Raw genomic sequence first — 20,707 nt, 5'->3', positions numbered from 1 at the left:
ACTTTAAAGCAGGCAGCCTTGGGGCACCTAGGTGGCTCAGTCGGTTGGGTGTCTGACTTCAGCTCAGGTCATGATCTCACGATTCATGGGTTTGAGCCCCGCGTCAACCTCACTGCTGTCAGCACAGAGCCTGCTTCAGATCCTCTGTCCCCCCTCTCTCTCTGCCCATCCACCACTCCTGCTCTTTCTCTATCAAAAATAAACGTTTTTATAGGAAAGAAGGAAAGAAAAGAAAGAAAAGAAAAGAAGAAAAGAAAAGAAAAGAAAAGAAAAGAAAAGAGAAAAGAAAAGAAAAGAAAGGAAGATCCATCACACATGGACCCTCTGGAATGTCAGGATTGGAGATATTACATGTCACAGAAAAACAAGGATCTGGGCACCCTGCTTACATGAAGTGAAATGCATTTATTCGTTGCAGAAATTCTTTAACATACTACATCATGAATCTCCAAGAAAGTAATATTGCACACAGCACTTGTTTCCCAAAGGCCTTTGACCATGGAAACCTTTTTCATGGAGGAACTCACAAAATAGAAAAGGGACAGAAAAACTGTCCTAGACCGTAGAAGTGCAGATTTCATGGCCAGCATTTTCTAAAGGAAATTAAATTGAAGGCAGGTGGGAGGTTGTTAAAAATGAAACTTGGTGTAGACGCCTCTGAGTAACTTCAAAGATAAAAGAAATAGGCAGTGGGTTATCTAGGTTGCACATGAGAGAAACCAAATTCAAACAAGCTTAGACATAAAAGGAATTGTATTGCCCCCAGAATCCAAGGCAAGCTTCAACAACCAAACAGCAGGAGAGCAAGAATGCAGCGTCAGAAACAACTGGAACCAAGAGCTAGGGCCCCCCTCCAGTCTCTCCTTCTCTCACCTCTCTTCTTTCTGAGTTGCTTTATTCTCTCTCACTACAGACAGGTCTTTTCCACACATATATTTTTTTTCACCCATGCCTGCTGATAGTTTTATATTTTACACATCCTATCACCAGCATGAGACCGTTCTGAGTCTCTCCCCAGGGTCCTATTAAAAAAAAAAAAAAAACAAGGAAGGGAATCATTGACCCATTGGTCATTTGGGTGCCCATGCCTGGACCAATCAGCAGTGGCCAGGAGAGGGAGTTAACAGAAGGGCCCAAGAGCCCCAAGAAAGCTGGGCAGATGGCAGCCAGGGAAGGAGTTCCCAAGAGACAGTCCTGTGAATGGCCATGCTGGGGGAGGGAGGGCTATGGCAAGGGTTGGGGATGGGTTATCTCTGAGGGAACCAGAATCCGTGTACAAGGAGTTCTCAAATGAACTCAAGTTCTAGACAGCTATGCCCAAAAGTTAGAAGGACCCCATATAGGGCCCCTCCCTTTCTCATCACCTTCTAGTGTTCATTCACCCCCTACAAAATACACTTTTTATTGACTATAGTCTGACTTGATTTTCCCCAATCCTAGCATAGTAGAAGAAAGTCCACACTGACTTCCCCAGGACACCTTGAACACTCCAGGAGCACTCTTACTTGAGGGCATCTGCATTCTCCGCTCCCTCTGCATAGAATTCTCTTTGCTCAGACCCACATTGCTACTTGCCTCACCCCTGCCACGTCTTTGCTCAGATATCACCCTCTCAATGAGGGCTACCCCGCCAACTCGTCCCCCTTGTCACCCCTCTTTATCTGCTCTGCTTGTCCTTTTCTCTATGACATGTGTCACCTCAAATACGCCATGTGATTTCTTTTTCTTGTGTATTGCTTTCCCTAAAACATATGGTCCAAGAGGTCAGGGGTCTTGGACTGTCCGGCTCACTGATGTCTACCAGGGCAATAATTATTTGTTAATATATTTGCTGAGAGAGGGGGAAAAAATGCTATAACTGTGCACACCGACGGAACCGGGGCGAGAGAGAAACTGGCATTAATGAGTGGCTGCTATGGGCCATGAACATTCTATCCCACAAATTCTTTCAGCCACCCTACCAACAAGGTGTTACAATCCCCATTGAAAGATAAAGACACTGGGGCTCAGAGGGGTTGAGCAAGCTTCCCAGGAACACACGTCTCATTAAGTAGCTGAACCAAGCTAAAAACCCACGTATGAACCGAAAAGCAATTCTCTTTTCACTACATGCCTTTAATGTTAAAAATGTGATTGCAAAAAGCATTGCCATGAAAATAGCTCAGGGGGGGAGAAAGAAAAACGGTTCAGGTGACATCTCTGAAGAGAGAATGGCGTGTAATGATAGGTCTGTTAAACTTCTTTTCTATTCCCCCCCCTTTTTTTTCAATAGCAGAATCCTTGAATTGAACAAAAGCTTTAGCACAGCCCCAGTATGTGAAACAGATAAAGGTAGGGCAGCTCTGGTTCCCCTGGAAATGGGGGCCTCAGTGTGATTGTCCCATGCTTACTATGGCCATTCCTGAGGAACCCTAGGACTCCAAGGAACCCAGTTTGAAAAGCATTCGATGGAAAATGGATGAAAAATCGCCTCTGTTGGTTCTGCGACTGTGTACATCCCAAAGACCAGCACCAAACATCTCTCTCCCTTCTCCCTGATGGTGAAAAGAGCTCCTGGTATGCCGGCTGAGCTCTGGAACCTCGGAGAAGCTGACAGTCTGGATTCCTGGTCGAACATGGTGGGCGGAACATGAGTGTTTTTGGAGGCTCCCTCCACACACCCCTCCTAAATGAGAATCATGGATTTTTTTGTTGTTGTTGTTAAGTATAAACCCACAATGACAGAGAGGTTGGGAGAAAAGACACCGGTCAACGTCAGCAAGTTTTTGGAAGATGGAAGACAGATGCTGATTAACTTGGCATGTGGCAGACAAGGCTGAGAAATAAGGGTCTGCACCGAGAAGCCAACTAAAGCCACACAGCTGTCACCACGGGACAGCCAGGAAGGGTCAGGAGTGGGAGGCATCGGACCCTGCTGAAGACAGCGATGAGAGGTGGAGCTAAGACGAGGAGGATTAGTTAAAAGTCTTTAAAAGGAGCTGTTAAGTCTCTCAGATATTTGCCCATGGCCCAGAGCAGCTAGCCAAGTGCCTCTCCCCACCCCAGCACAGGACGAGATGACACAGTCTGGTGCCGGGCGTGGGGAAACCAGGCAAAGCTGAGACATGGGTAAAGTACCCTACAGAAACCAGGGAGATGAAGTGAAGTTCTGCCTACTGAGTAGTGAGACCCCCCCAGCCACGCTAATCTATCCCACCACCCCCCAAACAGAAGTCTGGGACTATAATCCCTCGCTGGAGAGACTGACAGACTCAAGAGAGAAGATCCACGGAGAATGACAGTCAGGACTCCCCGGACACGATGTCCTGGTTAGATCCCCCCAGAGTGAAGTCCCTTAGTAAGTCTTCCAACACCCAGGAATGACTACAGTTTTAAGTACCTCGTACTTAGGAGTGGACAGCCAGAAAGCCAGGCTTCGGGGGGAAACCACTCACAGGAACCAACACCAGCCCAACAAAAAAGAAGCTTTGAGGGGCGCCTGGGTGGCTCAGTCGGTTAAGCGACAGACTTCGGCTCAGGTCACGATCTCACAGTCCGTGAGTTCGAGCCCCACGTCAGGCTCTGTGCTGACAGCTCAGAGCCTGGAGCCTGCTTCGGATTCTGTGTCTCCCCCTGTCTCTGCCCCTCTCCCGCTTATGCTCTGTCTCTCTCTCCGTCAAAAATAAATTAAAAAAAAAAAAAACATTAAAAAAGAAGCTTTGAGGAAATACAGATAATGTTTAAAGGCACAAGCTCTAGAGCCAGAGCAGAGCCTGGGTTCAAATCCCAGCTATACAACTTCCCAGCTGGGTGACCTTGGGCAAGTTACTTAACCTCTCTGAGCCTCAGTTCCATTACCTCTAAAATAAGACTAATATTGGGGGCATCTGGGTGGCTCTGTCAGTCAACTGATCTCAGCTCAGGTCTTGATCTCAGGGTCGTCAGTTCAAGCCACACTTTGGGCTCCATTCTGGACATGAAGCCTACTTTATTAAAAAAAAAAAATTATTATCTACTCTGTAAGGTTGTTAGGAAGATTGAAATGAGTTAATATGTATGAAGTACTTTGAAAAGTGCCTGAAAAATATTGGGGACTATGTAAGTGTTTAATAAATACAAAATAAATGCAGGGAGCAGAAGGAAACATCAAACCACTTTTAAAAAATTCTCAGGAGATGAGAGAAGATATTGCATCCATAAACACAAGCCATTTAAATAGGATGCTATTAAAAAGTAACATGCGAAGGAAACGTCTTTTTTTTTAACTCCTGGAAATGAAAATACGATTACATTTAAAAATAAATAAATAAATAGTTGGAATTGAGGAAATGTCCTGAAAAGTAAAACAAACAGACAGATGGAAAATGGAAGGAAGAAAAAATATGACAACGAGAGGGTAAATCCAGGAAGTCCAACATGCTACTACCAGGAGTTCTAGAATAACAAACCAGAAAGAATGGAGAAGGGGACCTTGCCAAAGAAGTGAGAGAAGTTCCCGGCCAAAGCACATGATTTTCCATAGCTGAAGAGTACACCAAATCCTGCCTGAAATAAGTAGAGAAACAACCAGACCAAGATGCACCCTTGAGAAATTCGGGCTAATGGAGGTAAAGAGAAAACCTTAAAAGTTTCTGGAAAGGAAAAACAAATCAATCCTTCTTTTCTAAGATAGAATTCTCTACCCAGCAAGCTACAACTGAAGTACGAGGGTAGAATTTGGTTTCAAATATGTTCCAAATACAGATATCGTACATATATCATAATTAATTTATAAACTATATTTGTATGTCCTGCCAGCAAAACCTTGGATTGCAAGTAACTCGTTCTGTGAGGGCTCCACAAGACGAGCAAACATCTCTGATACACTGTAACTTGATAAATGAGGGATGTCTTGCGAAACAAGTAGCGCCTGGAGCCACATGTCACATGATCACAACTGAACCAATGGTTCCTGAAATTCACTTGGGTATACGATTGCTTTGGATCACAGGCATGTTTCCGGACCTAATTATGCTCACACACCCAGGTTTTACTACATAATTAATACGTAAATTATATATTAACATATAAAACATACTTTTTAGGTGAGAACATTTCATTCTACTCTCTTAGCAGATTTCAGTTATCCAATACAGTTCCATCAACTGCAGTCATCGTGTCATATAGTACATCCTCTGACCTTATTCATCTTGAAAGTTTGTACCCTTTTGGGGCGCCTGGGTGGCGCAGTCGGTTAAGCGTCCGACTTCAGCCAGGTCACGATCTCGCGGTCCGTGAGTTCGAGCCCCGCGTCGGGCTCTGGGCTGATGGCTCGGAGCCTGGAGCCTGTTTCCGATTCTGTGTCTCCCTCTCTCTGCCCCTCGCCCATTCATGCTCTGTCTCTCTCTGTCCCAAAAATAAATAAACGTTGAAAAAAAATTAAAAAAAAAAAAAAAAAAAAAAAAAGAAAGTTTGTACCCTTTTAACAACCTCTTCCTATTTCCCCCACCTCTACGCCCTGGCAACCACTTTTCTCCTCTGTTTCTAGGAGTTTGACATTTTTTTCCTCTTTTGCCATTTCTGCGGTAGATACTTAGCAAGCCAAACCAACCAACCGACAAAAAGAAACAACAACAACAAAAAAAAAAACAGAAGAGTTTCACATGAAAAAGATCAAAATCATTACATACTACAAGGCTGGGTGTGGACAATATTTATCTAATTCCATAAAAGCTGGAGACTGGCTTAGCCAAAATGTCATATAACTCTACAGGAGGATGGAAGGAAAGGAAATACATGGAAAAGTCTACGTCCTAATTTGGTAGATAATACCTAAAAGCTTTTAAAACCAAGAAATGTCTTTCAAGCAATTGATGACCACAGAAGATGAAAGTAAATACGAGAAGAGACAGCTCAAGCAGTTGAAAGCAGTTGTCTCTGAAAACTGGGGCCCAGGGGTTGGGAAGAGGGGGAGCCCCAAACCGGTTTGCTGCTTTTTTTTTTTTTTCATTAAAAGCTTTGCGGTATCATTTGCTTTTTAAATTATGTACATCTATTGCTTTGATAAAAATTAAAATTAAATGTAAAATAATCATAACCTCTCCGCATAGCTGGAAGGCCCAAGCAGCTATCAAGGGTAGCACATTTTCTATCTTCTATCACAAATGGGACATAGTGAGAGTGGATGCAGATGGTTGCTATGGTTTCTCTGACATCTCTGCTCCCAGGAAGCACTCTTGTCACGGTGCCTGGTGCTGAGGACCTTACCAGAAGGAGAGGTGCAGGCTCCAGCCTGAATCCTGAGAGTCTGGAACACCGGGATGTGCGGCAGCCAGGGGATTCTGGGCTCACTCTCAGAGTGGGCCTTTGCGCTGGATGGGGTGGGAGTGGGGGGCTTCCCACAGGTGCCAAGGACTCAGGAGAAATGATGTCACAAGTCAGAGGTACCACTGGAGGCAAGCATCCATTAAGCAGCCAGAAGCCTGACTTTTATCATTCTGAGAAGACCTGCTTAATGCACATGCTAAGTGCTGTGCCGAAACCATACATCAGAAGTCCCAGCCAGGCAGGCAGTGGTCTGAGAGCAAAATCCAGACTAAACACATTCACCTCAGAGATCATGTCCTCCTATTCCGTAAGTTTCCAAGACTACCTACTATGTGCCAGACCCTCAGGGATACAGATGAACAGCCCAGTCCGGGTTTTCAAGGAGTTCACAATCCAGGGACTATCTCGAGGGGTCCTATTAAGTACTGGATGGAAATTCATTGATCCAACAGCGCTCACATAAAATGCCTGTGGAGTGCCAGGCTTCTGCAATCTGGGGGGCATGCAAACAATTAAATGTCATGATATGCTATAAACTCCTAAGATAGAAGGAGCAGATGATGGGTTCCAGAAGGGAGGAAAAGGGCATGTCAGGAGAGGCTTCAGAGAGAAGGTGACCTTTGGGCCTCATCCCAGGCCTGTCTGCAAGTGGCTAGGCAGAGTATGGGAGTTAGAGAGGGGCTGTGTCATGAGCAGGTGAGAGGCCAAACACAGGGAGGGAAATCCAGAGCCAAAGCCAAGAACATCCCAAGGTGTCCTGGGGTAGCTGGATCTAAGGCTGAGACCAGGAGCTGGACAGGGAGGCAGAGGCCAGACCACCACGGGTCTGGTATGTTCTGTGAACACATCAGCGTTGTCCTGTGAGTTCTTCTACCCAAAGGATGGTCATCCAACCAGCAGCACCAGTATCCCCTCGGAGCTTGTCAGAAATGCAGAATCTCAGAGCCCAACCCAAATCTGCATTGTAAGAGGACCCCTGGCTGATTCACGTTCTAGTGGGAGAAGCACTGATCAAGACCACTGTTTCCCACCCTTTGGATGTATGAGGATGCCTTTTTAACAACCAGATGCTTCTCAGACATCACCCCCACATGAACACTATCATGCTTTTTATATCCATTGATTGAGAAAATATTCAATGACAAAAAGTCATGCTTTGAGTGACTTTGATTCCTGTAATTACATCACGATCTATATGTGTGCTCTGTTCAGCAATCTGGTTGTACCTAGCTTCCACCACCAGCGCGTGCAAATCAGAATTTTTATAAGTAGAATCTTACTCATCCAGCAGCCTCCCCTTTAATTTTGGATACATGGCTCTTCCCGATGGCTTTTCAAGGGTGGTATCTCCTGCTCCTGCATGCTGGTTGCCCACCCAGACTCATCAGCCTTCTTAGCAAATAATTTATAATCTCTGAGCCTGGATGCACTAGGGAAACTCATTATTTAAAGAATCCTTGGAATAAATCTTTCTGCAATGAGACTAGACCCAACTCTACACGGGTGCCTTCACTGATGTATGTTTTGTAAATATTCTATCTAACAGGAATGTGTCACATGAAGCCACTTTCCTCTGTTGCATATCTCTGACCCAACGTGAACCCCTCCTTCCCCAACGTGGGCACGTCCCTCTAGAGTATATAAGGTGCTTCAGCTGCCTTCTATTCTCTGATCCTCATACACTCTTATGACATAGAGCAGTTCTAGCCACTTAACAGATTAACCCATTTAACAGATGTGCTAAGTAAGCAAGTCTCTGAGATGCTAAGTGGCTTTCCCGTGACCTCATGGCTAAGAAGTATTGGGACGAGCCCTTGAATCATGTCTCTGATTTGGCCCTTGGTTCTCTCCACCAAGAGTTAGTGTTCCTTAATAATGAAAACAGAAAAATAGAAGAACACTTGGTTCACCAGGGTGACATTTTTGCCAAAGCACGTCTTAGTCATCTTTGAGGCTCTGCAGGAAGGAGCCGAGCTTTGCAGCCGTCACCAAACTGTTGTGGCCACTTGATAAGGAGCTGTTAGTGAGAACCCCACTACCTCATGCCGCTGCCCTGAACAGACATAATTGCAGCCCATCCAGCTTGGGGACACAGTGCTGATTTTTCTTCCTCTGGAGCTGGCCTAGCCTCAAAATGTCACCTGTGAGCAATGGACCGTGAGCGTGCCCATCTCCATTCTGGGTTTGGATTTGCTCACCTAGACACGCCGTGCAACGGGGCCTGTCAGGGGAGGGGCGGGCGGGGAGCACCCTTGGCCCGATTTTAGCCAGGCAGAAATTCAGGGTTTCTTTACAAAACAGCCTCTGCTGACTTGTGAGTGCTGGGCGGTCATGTCTTTTTTTTTTTTTTTTAATCTAGTTTTCAGGAAATTAAAATGAGATGCAGTGAGGTTAGGAGACTTGTGCATGATCCCCAGCTCACAGAATTTCAGGGCTGAAAGGAACCTGAGGGATCAGTGATTTAAACAAGAGGAAACTAAGGCTCAGAGAGGCAATATAACTTGCCTGAGGTCACACAGCTATTAAGCAGTGGGGCTGGGAATCAGATCCAGGGCTCCATGATTTCAGAGCCCATGCTTTTCTTGAGACCCGCCCTGGCTCCCCTTTCCAGGGGCCCACCTTGACCTCCTTTGATTCCTCTGTGCATGCTAGAAGAACAGGAGGAACCAAGATGGCACCTCCAGTTGACTGCCCAAACAGTGTTCGGCAGACCCTTTCCACCAGGGCTCTCAAGGGCTGGGGCTAGGACCTCAGTCCCTACCATGGTCACTGTCCCACACTGAGCTTTCCCCTGAACTCTGAGAGGAGAGAACACAGGCTGCTGAACCCAGTGTCAATTAAACTATTCTCCCCCTCCTTCCCTATACAGCTTGAAACCTTCTTGGCTTGTCACCTGGGACCATTGCTTCCTCTAGCCTACTGGCAAAGAGCAGAGGAGAGTGAGGAGTCAAGATATCTGGCTCCTGGGCTCTGCCAGGCCACCACTTGCCCTCTCTGTGGGCCTCAATTTTCTTACCTGAAAGATGAAAAGTTAGTTGGATTGAAGCAACGTCAAAGACTCTCCTTAGTTGCAAAATTCTATGCAGCCATGAATCATAGACCCTGGGGCAGTCCTTAGTTTCTCTGGGCTTTGGTTTCTTCATCTGTAAAATGGATATGATGTAAAAAAAAATTATAATCTTACATATACATATACATAATCTTATATGTATATATAAGATTATATATATGATTATATATATATATATATACATATACATATATATACAAATATATGGGGATATTGATGCCTGTCTCAGGACGGCTGGAAAGATCTGATTAGGCAAGTCTGTGAAGACCCCAAAGCTTACCATACGTGTGCCAATGTTGTTGTTTGCCACGTCCTATAGGAGATTCAAAGCTGAGTGGCTCAGAGTCCTGGCCCGCAGGCTCTCAAAGGGGAACTACTCAATGGGGAATGGGACCATTGACACCAGAAAGGCACAACGGGCAAAGAGCAGAGCCTTGGATACTGACCGCCAGGGTTTGATGCTGGATTTGCATGGTGTGACTATGGCAAGCTGGCTGCTCTGAGCCTTTTTCCTCATCTGTAAAATATTTGTTTTCTCATCTGTAATAAGCCTGCCTCTTGGGGTGACCGTAAGGAGTAATAGAGTGACCATCTGGCCTCTGACCACATCCCTGTTGCTCTTAGAACAGGCAGAGGTCACACTTGTCTCAGGGCTTCTGCACCTGCTGTTCCCTCTGCCCAGAACGCTTGCCCTGGGTCATCCCATGACCCAGCTGCTCACTTCAGTCGGGTTCCCTGTGCAAACGCCATCACCCTGAAAGGCCCTGCCCTGCCTCCCATCTGGAAGAGTCATTCCTGCCCTGCCCGTCCTGTCTCACGGTCCTCTCCCCTGCTTCTCCCCCCAGCACTTGTCATTGCTGACCCGATGCTGCATGTGTCCTTGTCTGTTGTCTGCCCCACCACACACACACACACACACACACGCACCCCAGTCCCAGAGAACTGCAGGGCCAAGCCCCAGCATCCAGTCAACAGTAGCAGCCAGAGAAGCCCCTGGGAGGTTGGGGTGACCCAGTGGATTGATGGGCCTGGTCCCTCCCCTGCCTGGACAACATGGACCTGGACACTCCAGGCCTCTCTTCCCAATCACGCAGAATAGTGAGGCCCAAAAGATGAGTCTCGTCCCCCATGGCTAAGCCGCCGTGACGTCACGGGCAGCAGAAGCAGGCAGATAGCAGCCACACAAGATGGTAACACAAGCTGGGTCCCTTCATGGGGGAGTCACAGGCGGTCTTTGCTGCCCCTGTTCAGCTTAAGTCCCTACACAGCTGCCCACCTGTCTCTTACTCACCACCCGCCACCTTGAGACTGGAGAAGAGGGTCTCGAGCTGGCTCAGCCTTGTGTGGACTCAGCTTGGCCAAAAGCTCACCGTGAGACCCAGACAAATGCGTCATCCTGTCGGCATCTCTGTCTCAGCTGTAAAAATGAGAAGGTGGGACTCCGTGAGTCTCAGAGATCAGCTGTGCAGTTTTGCTCACTTCTGAAAACGTGTATGACACCTGCTGTGTGCCGAATATTATGCAGATACAATAAATAGAACACTGACCCTGTCCCCAAGGGTCTCCCAATCTCAGTGGAGACAGAGAGTTACATGAAAAAGGTAAGGCATCCAAAGGAGGAAGGCTCCCAGGAGGCAGTGACAGTGAAGCTGGTGAAGTCAACCAGATGGAAGGAAAGAAGAAGGGCCAGTCTAGATGCAGGGAGTCACATGAGAAGGAGGAATAGGAAAGAGCAGCTGATCTAGGTGGATTTTGTAGAAAGCCAGAAACACTGAAAAATGATGATAGCACTACAAACTAGTAAGCTTTTCTTTTTTGTTTTTAATTTTTTTTTAATGTTTATTTATTTTTGAGAGAGAGACACACACAGAGTGTGAGCAGGGGAGGGGCACAGAGAGAAGGAGACACAGAATCTGAAACAGGCTCCAGGCCCTGAGCTGTCAGCACAGAGCCTGACTCGGGGCTCCAACCCACGAGCTGTGAGATCATGACCTGAGCCAAAGTCGGACGCCCAACCAACCGAGCCACCCAGGCACCCCAATTAGCGAGCCTTTCTTAATCACCAGACTCTGTGCTAAGGGCTTCCTGTGCAATGTCAATAGTCCTATGAAGACGGATCCATTATTATGTCCCAACTCATTCTGCAAATTTTGCAGGAAAACGATGCTCCAAGAGATTGAATAACTTGTCAAAGGTCACAGAACGGGACTTGACCTTACCCCGTCTGACCCCAGAGGCCCAAGCATTTAACCAACTGTCCTAGGCTCTCTCTGGCTCTGACTCACCAAATAGAAGAGCCATGTATCCACCTGTCTTAGAATGCCTAGCTCACTCTCTGGGGAAAAGAGTTCTCTACTCTGGGTGCCTGCAAGCTCTACTCGCTTTGGCCCCACCCAGTGCCCTCAGGAAGTCCATATACAGTGAAGGCTACTGGCTGTCCTGTGGAAGGTGGGGAGAGGATCCTGAGCTCCTGCACACAGAAGCCCTTCTAGGCCATGCACCCCTCTGAGAATACCTCTGCTAGCAAAGCCTCCAGAAATGAAGGCACACTGGGGTCAGTGCTACTGGGGAAGGTTAGCATGGTGGAGGTCACACTATTTATCTTCAGATCCTTGAGGGGGGTGGCAGGTGGAAGAAGGGTTAGAGCTGGGAGCAGGGGGGAGATCTGTAAACAGGCAGTTTTCAACTCAATGTAAGGATGAACTTGGAGAACCATGGACCGTCCCATGGGAAGTGAGGTCTCCTCTCTAGGGAGTGCTCAAACACAACGATTGTCATCAGTCCCTGGTGCTGCATGGGTGCCTCCTGTTGTCCTTCAGAGCTTAAGTAATAGACGCCCTCTGGGAGCTCCACCAGTGAGAACCCAAGAAGGGAATCAACAGCACCCACAGACCGGGCAATACAAGGAAAGATGAATGAAGGACTATTTACCAAGGTGTGGGCAAGGCTTAGGGAAGGCAATACGGGGGGTGCGTTGTCCTGGGCCCGGTAGCAGGACAGCCGCCACCATGCCTAAGGAAAGCAGAAAAAGAGCTGGCACCAGAACTCAGAGAAAGAGAAATCTCAGAGGGCTTCCCTTAGCCCCCCCAACCCAGAGCTGCGGCTTGTTAAAGTGTCATACACTAACTCGCAGTGATCCGACACATAGAGTTAAAGAGACTGAATGTCCCAGACTGACTCCTCTCTCCTCCGGTTCCCTGCTGACACACCACTGGCGAACCCAACTGGAAAACGGGGGCCAAGGGAGCCCATCAGGTCAGTCTATACAAGTTCAGCTCCCAGGGCAAAGAGCAGAGTGCAGAGGACAGTCCAGGGGACACACAGAAACTATCCTCCACTACAACCCCCCCACGTGGCTTCCTCCCTCCTACCCTCTCCCCTCCAGCTAGCTATCCTTGCCACTGTTATAAAGTCAGTTTCCGCCAACACAGATTGCTTTGTAGCAGCACATCCCTGCCTTAGCCTAGAAAATTCCTCTGGCTTTTCAGAAAATCTTCCCTTCCTACTTCCCTCGTGTTTATTTCCTCGGCATGCTTCCTGTAATTTGCAAAGATTAAAGATTTAAGCCTCTTTTATTGCGATGTACTTTCCCAGCCCCATTACGCATTCTGCCCATTGCTTCCCGGTCTCCTCCCGCAGAGGTTCCAAAGCCTTTCTGCACGCACAGAAAATGCTCTACAGGTAGACTTCACCTTGGGCCGGCCATGGCCGTGCTCCTAAAAAGTGCTACGGTATTCCGGCTTCTGCAGGGTGAATGCACTTTACTGCCTCCCTCCTGATTCAACATTATCTTTCCTGTTTGGTCGCAATTAACAAGTGCTCCTAGCACTGTGTTCGTAGCAGCTTCCCCTTTTTCTGTGCTCTCTCTCGAGCTCTTTCTATCTCTCGGGGGCTTTGAATCCTGGTGTTCATGATGTGTAAACAAATCCTTCACTGAACCAGGGGCCTGCACTCTTTGAAGCAGCTCAGTGTTGAATCATTTGGTGATGAGGGGAATATGAGGCTGTGAATGATTCTGTCCTCGTCAGTCTGCTTTACCGTCAGGGCTGGCTCCTTACATGTGCAATGTGTGCAGTCCCACAGACCCCCATGCTCAGAAGAGCCACACTCTGTAACGCTCTGCGATTGGCTGCCTTGAAATTCTTAATCCTTTTTCAATCAGGGCCCCACATTTTCATTTTGCACCCGGACCCAAAAGTTGTGTGGGTGGTCCAGATACTGTTACTGTTACGGTTGCTGCTGCAGCCGCTGTTGTTTTATGCACAACCCACCTCCATCTCAGTGGGAGAGACGTCTAAGTCCTGTGACACGGACAGGTAGCATGTGGTGCTGGCACGTCCCTGTGTCCAACCAGACCCTGGGCAGACTCCCGGCTGCCAAAGGGCAGGAAAAGGTGGACCCGGCAGAGGACTCTTTCCCACTCATTTGCTTTGTTCACGATTACTGAACTCCACCCGGTCCCAGGCACTGCGCTGGAGGTTTTAGGGGATGTGGCGTGAAAAAGCTACTCCCTTTCTCCAACCCCCAATCAGAAACCCAGAACTATGGGGATGCCTGGGTGGCTCAGTCAGTTAAGGGTCCGATTCTTGGATTTCAGCTCAGGTCATGATCTCATGGTTCATGAGACCGAACCATGCACAGGGCTCTGCGCTGACAGGGCAGAGCCTGCTTGGGATTCTCTCACTCCACGTCTCTGCTCCTCTCCACCCTCTCTCTCTCTTTTCCAAAATAAATAAATAAAATTTTAAGAAAAAGTTTTTTAAAAGGAAAGAAACCCAGAGCTAGGAACCAGGACATCGGCTCGTGGAAATAAACCACACCCCTAGTGAGGTAGAAAGAGTGTTTAATTGGAAATCAGGAGACCTGACTTCTAGCCCTTGCTCTGCTCTTGACTTGCTGTGTGACCTTGGGCAAATCACTTCCCCTCTCTCAACTATATCACTGCTTGCCCAAATATGTTTGGCCTCAGATAACCTATCGCCAAATCTCTGGAAATGTAGATACCTGGGCTCCACCCCAGAGTGACTGGATCAGAATTTCTAGGAGTGGGTCCCCAAAATCATCACCCAGAGCTCCCTACGTGATTTTGATGTGTGTTCCATTTTGAGAACCTCTGAGGCACATGATCTGAGCCTTTGGCTCTAACCGTCTATGTTTGATAACTTCAGCTCTTAAATTAGGTCTTCATAGTTGCACTAATAACATCCATGTCCAGGCAGGAAACATAAAAGACTGTGGGCGGGCATAGGGCAGAGACTAGAAGGGGACTGTTCCCTAATCAGACTGGAGAATGACCCACAGAGAGCTGAGGGCAGGTCCATGAAGGAAGAGCAACAATCTGGGAATAAGTAGTGCTTTGGGGAAAAGCAGGGCCAGAGAGGGTCTGGGACTCCAGTCGTGGGCTGGCCAAGAATCCAGCTGCCGTCCAGAGCCCCACCCAAGTCACCCAAGGCCTCCAGACCAGAGACCCCCAGGAGCACCTGTTTAGGAAAGCAGAGGGGTGGCATCCTTGTCGTCCCTGACGCTCCGAGACATCTGGGGTCTGCTCGCAGCTCACATTCTACAGCCGCACTGCCCACTGAGGTGGTCACGGCCGCCTGTGGCTATTAAAATTTAAGTTAATTAATTAAATTTAAATTCAATTAAAAATAGGGGCGCCTGGGTGGCTCAGGCGGTTAAGCGTCCAACTTCGGCTCAGGTCATGATCTCACAGTCTGTGAATTCGAGCCCTGCGTGGGGCTCTGTGCTGACACCTCAGAGCCTGGAGCCTGCTTTGGATTCTGTGTCTCCCTCTCTCTTTCTGTCCCTCCCCCACTCGTGCTCTGTCTCTATCTCTCTCTCAAAAATAAATAAACGTTAAAAAAAATGTTTTTAATTCAATTAAAAATAAATAAAGGAAGCCGAAAAGGTAAATATGTGAGGTGATAGGTGTATTAATTAATTTGATGGGGGAAACCCTTTCAAAATGTGGACATGTATCACATCATCATATTGTATACTTGATCTGACAATTTGTCAATTATACCTCAGTAAAGCCGGGGGGGGTGTAATTAATTAGTTAATGAATTAAAAGTTCAGTTCCTCGGTTGCACTTGTCACACCTGATGTGACTAGCGGCTACTATGTTGGATAGCACGGATTCTAGAACATTCCATCTGGGCAGGAAGTTCTCTAAAGAGAGTGGAAATCTTATCCATCACTCTCTTCTGTGCCCATCCTGTTGCTGGATATTTGTAACAATAGGAGGTTATTTAGGAATTTACTCTGCCTCAGCCCCTGCTGCTTCTGGAATAAACTCCCCTTCCGAATCCCAGCCCAGCCTGATTGGCCTTAAGGCGGCTCTCACAAGGCAGGCATGCCTGGCCTGTCTGCTTCGCCCATTACTTGAAGCATTTCTGACAGAAAGGCTTCACTTTTCATTTTCTCCCTGTAAGCCAGGGGACCCCTCCTTTGAGCCTGTCTTACTGGCTCTAAGGTTTTCTAAGCTCAGTTATACAGCAGGCACGCAGCTTCCGAGAGCTCCAGAAAACAAGTTTTGGCATGTCTCCCCTTCTGCCCCCCACAGCCACTGAACAGACTTTCAGTTCATCCAAGCACAGGCATCCCCGTGATCCCAGCATCCTGCCACTGGGCTCCTTCCCCATCTGAGCCTGTTCTTTGGGCTCCTGACCTCTCTTCAACCCCTTGCTTGGGCAGGCTCACCCCTCCTCCCCTTCCACCGTCCTCCCTCTCTTGTACTCCCCCCTCCTCCCTGTCCTGCATTCCCCCTCCCTGACGTACCGGTGGACCTGTCCATCTGCTAGGCCACGGGTACTGGGAGGAACAAGGGACACAGGCATCCCGGGACATTCGGGCAGCAGTCTGCATGGACAGTCTGAGTAAAGAGATAGCAGAACACTCGACTGCTGGAGGGAAGGGGGTGTGATTGTGGATTGCCTGGGATCCTCTCCAGTTCCACGAAATCATGATGAAAGGATTCCTGGCCGAGGGTCCCTTCTGCCTAAATCCCATGTCAGCCACTGGGTTCCAAGTCTGGACTCTGAAACTCCTGCCTGTCCTTCCCACTAACCCCTGTGTGCCTACTAAGCCCTTCTTCCCACGTACCCCTACCTTGGAATTCTCACCCAGCTCCTGCACCCCCCCCCCGCCTCCATCACTGGCCCCCAGACTGTCCGTGAGTCTTGCCCATTCCCATGGCTGGCCCCAGCCCTTCCTTCCTCTGGTATTCATCCCCAGACTGTAGCCCCAGTGCTAACAAACCCCTGCCTCCCTCCCCAACCTCGACCTCCATTTCTCCCTCACGCCATCTTCCCTCATCCCTTCATTTACCCATCCTCTCCCCATTCCATTTCTTTATTTCTTTAAGATTATTTCTTTAGTTTGATGGGGGAGGGGCAGAGAGAAAGAGAGAGAGAATCCCAAGCAGGCTTTGCATGGTCAGCGTAGGGCCCAACACGGGGCTTGAACTCATGAACCACGAGATCATGACCTGAGCCCAGATCAAGAGTCAGGTGCTCAACTGACTGAGCCACCCAGGTGTCCCTCCATTCCCTTCAATTAGAACACTCCTTGATTTGGACTCTAGATTGGCCTTGCCCGTTAATAACTGAGTGAGGTTTGAATCGCAAATCTCTTATTCACTCAGCAGCCCTTCCCTGAGTGCCTGCTATGTGCCTAGCCCTGTGCAGGGCCTTTGAGGTCCAGGGAGATAGCCCAGAACTTGGCCTCAGGATGCTCCAGCCTGGTGGAAAGACTGTCAGATAAAGGATTCTTCTGGTGTGGCAGAAGCTTCTTCGGGCATATGGAAAGAATACAACAGAGCAAGAGAAGGGTTTGCTTTGGGTGGGGTTGGGGGCCTGAATCTTCAGTGACGTGTAGGGAGATTGGCCGGGTAGACAAGTTTGAAAGGCTTTCCAGGCAAAAGGAAAGGCATGTGCCTCCATGCAGAGCAGAGACCAGTAACAACCAATCTGGGCAGCCCTGGAGGGTTGGACACATGGTGCCATGAAGCAGGAGGTTGCCCAGAGCAAGGCTGGAACAGGAGCAGGTTACGGAGGCTGGGCTCCTTATCAGCACGGGAGAGACCTGTGCAGGTTTGCATTTTGGAAAGCTCATTCTGCAGGCTGTCTGGAAAGAGCAAGACAGAGGAGACCCAGTAAAGGGTCCTCCACCAATTTTGAACATTATAAGATGAGCCAGGCTCTGCTATCCCATCGCCTTCCACCACCCTTGCCACCTCCCACTGCCAGGGGCCATTTCTCTTGCCAAATTAAAGACAGGCCAAAGCTTCTCTACCAGTTGCCCATCTCCAGAAGCTCCAAGGGGTGGGCACCTTGGCATACAAGCAAGTCCTGTATTTTTATTTCTACCACTGTGTCATCATGTTTTCCTCCTCTGATCCCCTCACCTTCAGCTCATGGCCAAGTAGAGAAGCTAGCGAATAAAATAAAGGTGAATGACTCACTTCATAATCCCATTTTCTACTTTTGGAGACCCAAGCGAAGAGTTGGCCTAACTGGCCTGAATTCGCTTCTGACCGCTACTGTCACAGATTCCACAAACAGTGACCCCAAACAGCACAGATTTGCCATGTCACAGTTATGGAGGCCAGAAGTCCAAAACCTATCTCACTGGGTTAAAATCTGGGGCTGGCAGGGTTACATTCCTTGTGGGGGCCCCAGGGGAAAATCTATCCCCCTGCTTTATCCAGTTCCTAGCAGCTGCCTGCATCCATCGGTTTGTGGCTCCTGCCTCCACGACCAAAGCCAGCAGCACACTTTCTTCCATTCTCTCTCTGACTTTGACCCTCCTGCCTCCATCTCACGAAGACTCTCATGAGGACATTGGGCCACTCGGATAATCCAGGATAACCTTCCCATCTCCAGGTCCCTAACTTAATCGCATCTGCAGGGTCCCTTCTGCCATGCAAGGTGATGTCTTCCCACTTTTCAGGGATGATGATATGGATGTCTTTTCAGGCCATTATGCTGTCTGCCATGTGGCCTTTCTAACGTCCCTTTGAGCTTCTCAATCCCAAGACTCCGTGAGCACCTGCTGTCACTGACCCATGGCTCTGTCTGTCTTTGTTCTTTCAGAGGAAACGACGTTTGAAGCAGGAGTGAAAGTTCAGATCCACAGTCAGTCTGAGCCGCCTTTCATCCAAGAGCTGGGCTTTGGGGTGGCTCCAGGGTTCCAGACTTTCGTGGCCACCCAGGAGCAGAGGGTAAGTTCCTGGGCTCCCTGGATCAGTGGTCCCGGGCCCACACCAGCCGCCTGCAGAGCCATGAGGAGGGGAAGTGGGACTCCCACTCCTGGAAGACTCTGAGCCTTCAGGAGGCCCGAGCATGGCTGGGTCCAGGAGAGGGGCTGACCCAGAAATTAGAGAAGGGTGTCAGCTAACCTCTGTAACCCAATTGTCGGTTCCTAAAATTGGGTGTGAGAGAAACCCGAGTTACTTTCTTTTTCACTGAATTGGTTGGGGGTTTTTTCTAGAACTTTCTGGGGGCAAAAAAAAATCTCTTGAGAGGGCAGGGGATCGGTGGATGCCAAGGGAACCTGCTAGCCAGTGTTGATACGACTCACAGTGATCTACAAAAGGAAAAGGGATGGGGGCGTCATTCTCATAAGAGTGTAAGTGGAGGGGAGTCTCTTGCGCCGTTCCTGTCCCCTCTCTCTGGCTTCACACCAGGGAGGTGACCCTCCAGCCGGCTAGGACTGTTACATCAACTCTGCGTGTCAGGGGCGTGAAGACTAGAGCAGCCTCATGTCTGACGTGGGTTTCACATCTCAGAAGGGAGAACTTCACAAATCCTCAATAGGGAGGAGGTCTCAAAGTAGGACTGCAGACAGACACAGGGACACTTTCCTTCTCTTATTTCCTGGTTTACCTGGAATAAACACTGGAGAGACTGTGAGTCCTAAACCAGATCATCTGAGACAACCCACCCTGGGAGGCTGAGGCAAAGAGAGAGGTCAATGAGTGGTGGGAGCATTGGGTTTAGAGGGTGAGGAAGGGAGAACCAGAACAGTGAATAGTCAGCGAAGAAATACACATGCAACTTATGTGCTCAGCTGTTTCTAAAATTGAGCTTAAATGTCATCTGTCATCTAGTACTGACCACAGCCCTTTAGCCACTTTATAAAATGACCTTCTGTATTAGAAACTGGTTTCATTTTTTTTAACATTTATTTATTTTTGAGAGAGAGAGATCAGGGGAGGGGCAGGGGATCCAAAGCGGGCTCTGTGTTCACAGCAGAGAGCTGACGCAGGGCTCGAACTCACAAACCGTGAGATTATACCTGAGCGGAAGTCGGACGCTTAACCGACTGAGCCACCCAGGCGCTCCTAGAAACTGGTTTGAAATCTCTAAGCGAGTTATGCTTTTGAATCTCTGGGAAGGCATTGATGGTGTGGGGCCCCTAAACTGTTCCCTGTACTTAATGCCTGGGTACTTGTTGAAGGCCAAGATCAGCCTCCACTGCAGCACACGGTGATGGGGATGTTGGCTTTGAGGCAAGGGCAGAGGCGGCTGGGAGCCTGGCTGGCCTCCACAGGCCCCAGAGGCTGAGGCAGGTGGGGAGAGCAGAAATGAACGTGCAGAGGGGTGCCAGGTGGGACCAAGTGGCACAACCAGAAAATCTCATCCTTAAGGGCAAAGAAGGAGGACAGGAAGCACACAGCCAGGGGCCAAATTCAGGGCTGAGGATTTGAGTTGGGAAGGGTGAGAACATGGACTAAGTCAAGGCATGCCGACGGACAGACAGCCCTGGTGAGCCCAGAAACCAAGCTGTTAGCCTCATGGGCTTTCGAGTACTGCCAGCGATAAGCCAAGCCCAAACACTAGTTAAAGTGACAAGGACAGATTTTAATCAAAAATAAGTTTGTCCCCCATTGCAATAGGGACAAGGGTTCAGCATGAACGGGACTCAACGTGTGTTTGTACAGAGATGACTGGGCATTTTAAAGAAAAGGGAGGGGGAAGGGAGGGGACCAGAGGGGCCTGGAGCAGAGTCAGCGAAGTGAAAAATGACAGCAAGCAGGAAGGGGGCATTAGTCCATGCGAAACCCACCTGGGTTGCTAAGTGGCGCTTGTCAGAGTTAGGCTCCTATCTGCCCACAAAGACAAGGAGACAGGCCCGATCTTCAGGTACTGGCTGGAGCAAATAGTAGAATTTTTTGGCAGGCTTCAGTTTTCCCAGGCAAGGATTTACCCTCCATTAGTGACACTAAAGATATTTCTGGGCTGGGTGGGAAGCTGGGGCTCAGGACTTCTAAGAAACCACGAGCCTCTCTCTCTTCCCAAAAAGAAACACAGGCACTCCCCATGGTGAACAGGACAGGACGCAGGGACC

The 20,707-nt window shown here is 48.6% G+C and overlaps 1 protein-coding gene across 2 annotated transcripts in view; it reads left to right on the top strand.

The window, feature by feature from the left end:
- The window catches only part of ASIC2 (acid sensing ion channel subunit 2), a 1,013,190-nt gene that overhangs the window by 930,607 nt on the left and 61,876 nt on the right, over positions 1-20,707 (top strand). For both annotated transcript variants that reach the window (XM_047081726.1, XM_047081725.1), the window contains exon 3: positions 18,451-18,578. In XM_047081726.1, coding sequence (XP_046937682.1) covers positions 18,451-18,578 — 128 coding nt within the window. The remainder of the gene's footprint in view (positions 1-18,450; positions 18,579-20,707) is intronic.

This window comes from Lynx rufus, unplaced genomic scaffold, assembly GCF_022079265.1.
Source record: "Lynx rufus isolate CCGP_SWC_20201006 ecotype Redwood Valley unplaced genomic scaffold, mLynRuf1.p SCAF_18, whole genome shotgun sequence".
Classification (NCBI taxonomy): Eukaryota; Metazoa; Chordata; class Mammalia; order Carnivora; family Felidae; genus Lynx; species Lynx rufus.
Note: the sequence above shows the minus strand (reverse complement) of the source record. Positions and strands in the feature narration are given on the sequence as shown.